This window comes from Rhinoderma darwinii, chromosome 6 (genome assembly GCF_050947455.1).
Source record: "Rhinoderma darwinii isolate aRhiDar2 chromosome 6, aRhiDar2.hap1, whole genome shotgun sequence".
In the NCBI taxonomy this organism is placed as follows: Eukaryota; Metazoa; Chordata; class Amphibia; order Anura; family Rhinodermatidae; genus Rhinoderma; species Rhinoderma darwinii.
In genome coordinates, this window is record NC_134692.1 from 135,015,771 (window position 1) to 135,021,770 (window position 6,000).

The window sequence follows — 6,000 nt, forward strand, 5'->3', positions numbered from 1 at the left end:
CCCGTTCTACTGCTCTGTTGTATTTGAAGCGTGTGATTTAGGACCATGAATTACGGAAATGGCGTAGCTCACTGATCTACGCGGTTTCCATAACTCCCATAGTAGTGAGTGGAAGTTACGGAAGCAGCTACTCTGTTTCTGTAACTACCATTCAGTTCTATTGGGCTTTGGGAAACAGCGTAGCTCAGTGAGCTACACCATTTCCGTAATTCATGGTTCTAAATCACACGCTTCAAACACAACACAGTAAAACGGGGTTTAGGTGTGGGGCCCACATCTACCTGACATTTATGACAACCTGTGGATATGCCCTAAGTGCCTGATGGGAAAACCCCTTTAAGGTACTTTAAACCGGCCAATTTTGGCCGTTGCGACAAGCGCTAATCATTGAGACAGCTCGTTGATCGGCGCTTGTTTGCTGCTTTCACAAGGATCTAGTATGGGGACAAGCGCTCGTTACTCCGATCGCACGTCCCCATACATTTGTGTCATGTCGGCAGCGCGTCTCCGTTTACACAGGAAGATGTGCTGCCGACCACGATAATAGTTTTCACATTTAAAACGATACGATCAGCAGATGAACAAGCGATCGCTCATCAGCTGATCGCTGCCCTGCTTACACACAATGATCGGGAAGGAGCGGTCACTGAACGCTCGTTTGCCCGATAATTGGCCAGTGTAAAAGGGCCTTTAGTAGCACAACCCTTTTCTATCGCCGCTGCCACTTAATTCTAGCCATGGCGGGGGGGGGGGGGGGGGAATACCCCTCATGAAATTTTGTTCCTTGGAACAGTACAGTACTTCTGATACCTGGGGCCATAAGCAACAAAACATCTAATCCTTCGATTGTGCAAAAGCTGAGATTAGGCAATTAACAGAAATGTGTCAGTGGTGGAACCTCCCGGTTAAACACGTGAAGTGATCGTGTTAAATTAACAGGCTTATGCAGTCTCAGTTACGTGAATCACCGCACAGAAGTTAAGAGACTGTAGTCACGTATATGAGCGTCTGTAAAGCAATGTCTACCGAGTATTACGGGAACACAGTTTAAAACCTATAATTATTGTATTAAAAGGTAACCTATATAATAAGGACAAATCACACAGCAACACTTCTTGTGCACTGGTTTTGATAAAGTGCCTCAATGTCTTCTGCTAGGTGCGGACTCTTTACAGGAGTCATTGCTGCATATACACACACCTCAGTCCTGGGGTCAGACTGCCACGACACAAACAGATGTTTCGCTTTAGTACCACAAAGACCACTTCTTTGCATGCGGATGTGAGAACGAGCAAAGGCGGCACAAGTTATTTCAATAAAGACAGAACAGCCGCTTATCTCCAGAGTAAACACCAGACAAGACAAACAAAATTACACCGGTCTAGTCCCTGTTCCATTCAGAATCAACCGATAGCCCACACGGACCAATTGACAGGACTAGTCGGTTTTCCTGACATGTCAGTATTAGTAAACTTGTATTCCCCATGAAATATGCACCATTCTGAAGCATCTTTTCGTAGATCTTTGTATTGTCCCTGTTATTCCTCCTAGAAACTTATGAATAAATTAACAAACGGGCGTTACCATTTCCCGCACAGTCTGACACAGTTAGAACTTTTTGGACAGTGTCTATGCAGGGACAGACCCCATTGACAAGTGGAATAGTAACACCAATTGTCAGTTATTCAAACATTTCCAGGAGTAATAGCACAAGAAACTAAGAAAATAGGTTTAGATTTATTTCATGGGGAATACAATGTATTTACTAACACAGACACGTGAAAAGTGCTGAACGGACCTCCCCAAAATAGTCAAGAACCAAAATGTAGGATCCTATTAAGCCCACACGAATATATCAACATGTAGAAATATGCACGGAAGGTCGGCCATAGACGCAGCAATATCTCACATTACACGACCAAATATGCCCACCAAGAGCAGTTACCAATGCGGCAGATCAAAATAAAAGCCGTTGCCCATAGCAACCAGAGTTCAGCTTTCATTTTCCAAGGTGTTTCTGGAAAACGAGTGCTGACGACTGCACAACTTTTCCTTTGCACCAGTTTTGATAAATCTTCCCCATTAGGTCTGTGGTAGCAAAATAACTACTATTAGTTTCCTAACAATGAGTGGTTAGGAAAATTGATCAACTGAAAACGTAAAACAAGTTTCTGACCAAGTATAAAGTTTTACCTGCAAAAATTGCATAAACAAGAAATCCAAAACCACACGCCGGGGAGGTTCTTGCCCACGTCACGGCCGCAACATAGGATTTCAGCAAGGGCTCATGCATGGTACAACGCCCCTGTTCTGTACCGAGCGCCTCTATATTTATGTTTTATGCCTCAAATCATTGTGACACCAAAGCTTAACGTGGGAAAACCCCTTTAAATAGGCACTCAATGGTGTGGTCTCATCACGAGACGCCTGTCTGGCTTCAGAATCCTAAACTGGCCATACATGAAGTATTAAAGGGAATCTCAGCAGTAATGAGGCCATAAAACTGCTGATGGCGCTATAGTGGAGGGCATTATAGAGATGCCAGTTAGCTTGGTAAATCAAGTTGCATGACCAAGATCATCACATATTCCCCCTGGCGCCAGTTTGATTTCAATGGGAGACTGTTTTTCCCGCAAGCAAAAAAAAAAAAAAAAAACACGCGCCGGAAGCAGTGGCATGCCCTTTCTACAGGTGTTTCCGTCTCTTTCCGTGCCAGACATCAATGGGAGACAGAGTGGTTTTCGATGCGTTGTTTTTTTTTGCCCACGGCGCTCAATGGCCAGTCAAAAAACACAGCGAAATATGTCGCAAAGAGTGCAGGCGGGTCGAAATCTGCCTCAAAATTCCTGAAAGAGTTCAGAGGCAGATTTTTCTGCCAGCAAAAAACTTAGTGTGGACATACCCTAAGGCCCTGTTCAGAGTTTTTTGACTGGGAAAATGGCAAAGGATTTGGCGGTTCCTTTGACATTTATGCTCCATCTGAACTGGGCCAATCATTACCCAGTGTTGTGTATATATACACACAAGCTTGTTTTAATACATTTTTATGCCTGATGAAGACGCTAGTTCGACGTCGAAACGCGTTGCTACCTACCGCAATAAATATTCATTTAATATAGAAGAGACTACTCGTTTCTCCACCGACTTGGACCACGCAGCAGAGCCGTTATAGATCCCTTTTTCTACATCCACCTATTATCTCCTATTGCTGCAGTGTAGATAACAGTAAAGTTTTTTTTTTTAAACGTTCATTTTTGGCCAAGTTATGAGCTATTTTATATATATATGCAAATGAGGTTTGAAATGGACAACTGGGCGTTTTTTTTTCGTTATGTCCAACTGGGCATATTGTGTTTTTAACTGGGCGTGTTTATGTGTATGACGCTGACCAATCAGTGACCAGTCAGCATCATGCACTCATCTCCACAGCAGCATCACGTTCTTACTAGAACGATGTGCAGCCACATACACAAGTGTCCTGATAATGAATACACATGAAATCCAGCCTGGACGTCGTGTGTATTCAGAATCCTGACACTTCTGACTCTTTTCTTTGAGATTTCTAGCAAGGGAAACGAAATCTCGCGAGATTACGGAGGTAAATGAGATTTCGTTTCACTTGCTGGAAATCTCACAGAAAAGATTCAGACGTGTCAGGATTCTGAATACACATGACGTCCAGGCTGGATGGTCATGTGTATTCATTATCAGGACACTGGATTAACGATAATCTCTGTTTATGTGGCTGCACATCGCTGCTGTGTAAATGAATGTAGAGGAGTGTATGACGCTGACTGGTCACTGATTGGTCAGAGTCATACACGTAAACACGCCCAGTTAAAAACACAATACACGCCCAGTTGGAACGAAAAAAAACGCCCCGTTGTCCATTTGAAACCTCACTTGCATATATATAAAATAACTCATAACTTGGCCAAAAATGAACGTTTAAAAAAAAAAAAAAAAAAGTTAGCGTTATCTACATTGCAGCCCCAATCACATGCAATAGGAGATAGGGGTTTGAGAATCTGGTGACAGAGCCTCTTTAAAAATAGCGCATCAGTGGGGGTCCAGGTGATCAAGACGTTATCACCTGTCCTGTTTATAGGTGATAATTTCGCTTTTGGTAAAACCCCTTTAAACGAGACATGCCTATGGAAGGAGTCAGGAACCGCTACGAATTATTTTAGTCATTTTTAGTCTACAGGATACAATATTTTACTCATTTAAGTGACAATACACACAACGGTCTGAAAACATTCACAGTAAATGATCGGTAAGATTGTCTAAAACATTACAATCAGACCAACACACATTTGCATTTTCCCTTAAGATAAAAGGAATTTCACCCTACTATAAGCATTTGCAGTATATTGATCAGCATCTGATCATTGGGCCGCACGGATACCTACAACTAAGGAAGGGGGTCATACATCCTTGTGACATACCAAAGGATTTTCCACGACCGGACAACTGATGACCTATCCACAGAATGATTGGTGGGGGTCCGACAGACGCCGCACCGATCAGCTGCCTCCGCGCACCGGACATCCATGCCAGAAGCAGATGGCTCCGGTCACGGAATAGCACATCTGAGCCGCAGAACGGCCGCTATGCATTGGTTGGAGCCATCTGCTTCCGGCTCCAACGACAGCATACCGGCGCACGGAGCGGCTGATCGGTGCAGAGTGTCGGAACCGCACCGATCATATACTGATGACCTATCCTGTTGATTGGTCATCAGTTGTCTAGTCGTGGACAATCCCTTTAAGATGTATAGTAAGTAGTCATTGATCACAGGCGGTTGTATCGGTCACATTGGATACATTGTAGCATTACCTTCCTGGGTCTGTGCGTTGGTGATCTGCAGGTCGCAGTCGCCCGCTTTCAGCCTCTCCCGGCCCATGATCTGCTTCTTCAGGTCGGCCAGGGAGATGTGCAGCCCATCAAAGGTCACCGTGTCATAGTTGAGTTTGGAGGAGAACTTATAGTGCACACACGACATGTTATTATAATATTATAGGGTTATGCAATGCAGAGAAGAACACACAGGCAGCAGCAGGCGGCGGCACACACACACCACACAACACACACAGAGGCCTCAGCACATGAGGGAGGCCGCGGACACTGCACCAGGGAGCAGGAGAGGAGCCATGGGTTGCTCTCACTCTCCACCACCCGGGCCTCCGCCCCCCTACCCGGTCACAGTCCTCCACACAGTCCCCTGATGAGAGAGGAAACCCCACAAAGGGGAAGCCCTGTGCGGGCAGTCCAGTCCAGTGTGAACCCCCAGGCAGAACAGTCCGTAAGGATTCCCGTCACAGTCCGTAAATGAAGCCCTCAGTCCACGCAGGTTCAGTCCGTACAAGTCCCTTCCAGGCGAAGAAATTAATCCCTCCTAGGCCTAGGACACAATAGGAGGGGGTTGCGGCCTAGTGCAGCTCCACCAGTTCCGCTCCGGAAACCTGTGTCCGCAGCCGCCGTCAGAGACAGGAGATAAACCACGCGTCCGGGTACGAAACTAACGATAATCCCAATCCCGAGTCCTGCGGTGGCCGTCACCGGTAATCTCGTCGTCCTCCTCGTCGTAGTCGTTCTATTCTTCTCCTCCTCACGGCAGCTAATGGCGAAATGACCGTGTCTCTCACACTTCACGGGGTTTCCAGGCAGTTCAGCAAGGGCGACGCTCATGCGTCAGGGACGAATGGGCGGGGAAGAAAGGCGTATCACGTGGGGCTGGCGTAACCCTAACGGCGGCCATTTTAAAAGTTGGCAGTTACAACCGTGTTTGTATTCAAATTTTCCAGTGGAGCCACGTGGTGCTTCATGTGTATACACCAGAGACCTCATGTATGGAAATGATGTCTGTATATCATAAACTGTCACCCATAGCAACCAAGCAGATAACAGGAATACGCCCTCCTAAGGTATTATAAGTCCCCGGCCGAGACGTGAAACAGCCACGACCCCGGCCAAGACACGAAACAGCCACGACCCCAG

The 6,000-nt window shown here is 46.0% G+C and overlaps 1 protein-coding gene across 3 annotated transcripts in view; it reads right to left on the bottom strand.

Moving 5' to 3' along the window:
* Window positions 1–5,754, bottom strand: part of RBBP6 (RB binding protein 6, ubiquitin ligase) — a 42,497-nt gene extending 36,743 nt beyond the window's left edge. Inside the window, exon 1 of one of the 3 annotated variants that reach the window (XM_075830508.1) lies at window positions 4,840–5,754. In XM_075830508.1, the coding sequence (XP_075686623.1) occupies window positions 4,840–5,005 (166 nt within the window). In that variant the 5' untranslated portion in view covers window positions 5,006–5,754. The remainder of the gene's footprint in view (window positions 1–4,839) is intronic. The other 2 variants (XM_075830509.1, XM_075830510.1) reach the window with 2 other exon arrangements.
* Window positions 5,755–6,000: the final 246 nt, after the last annotated feature.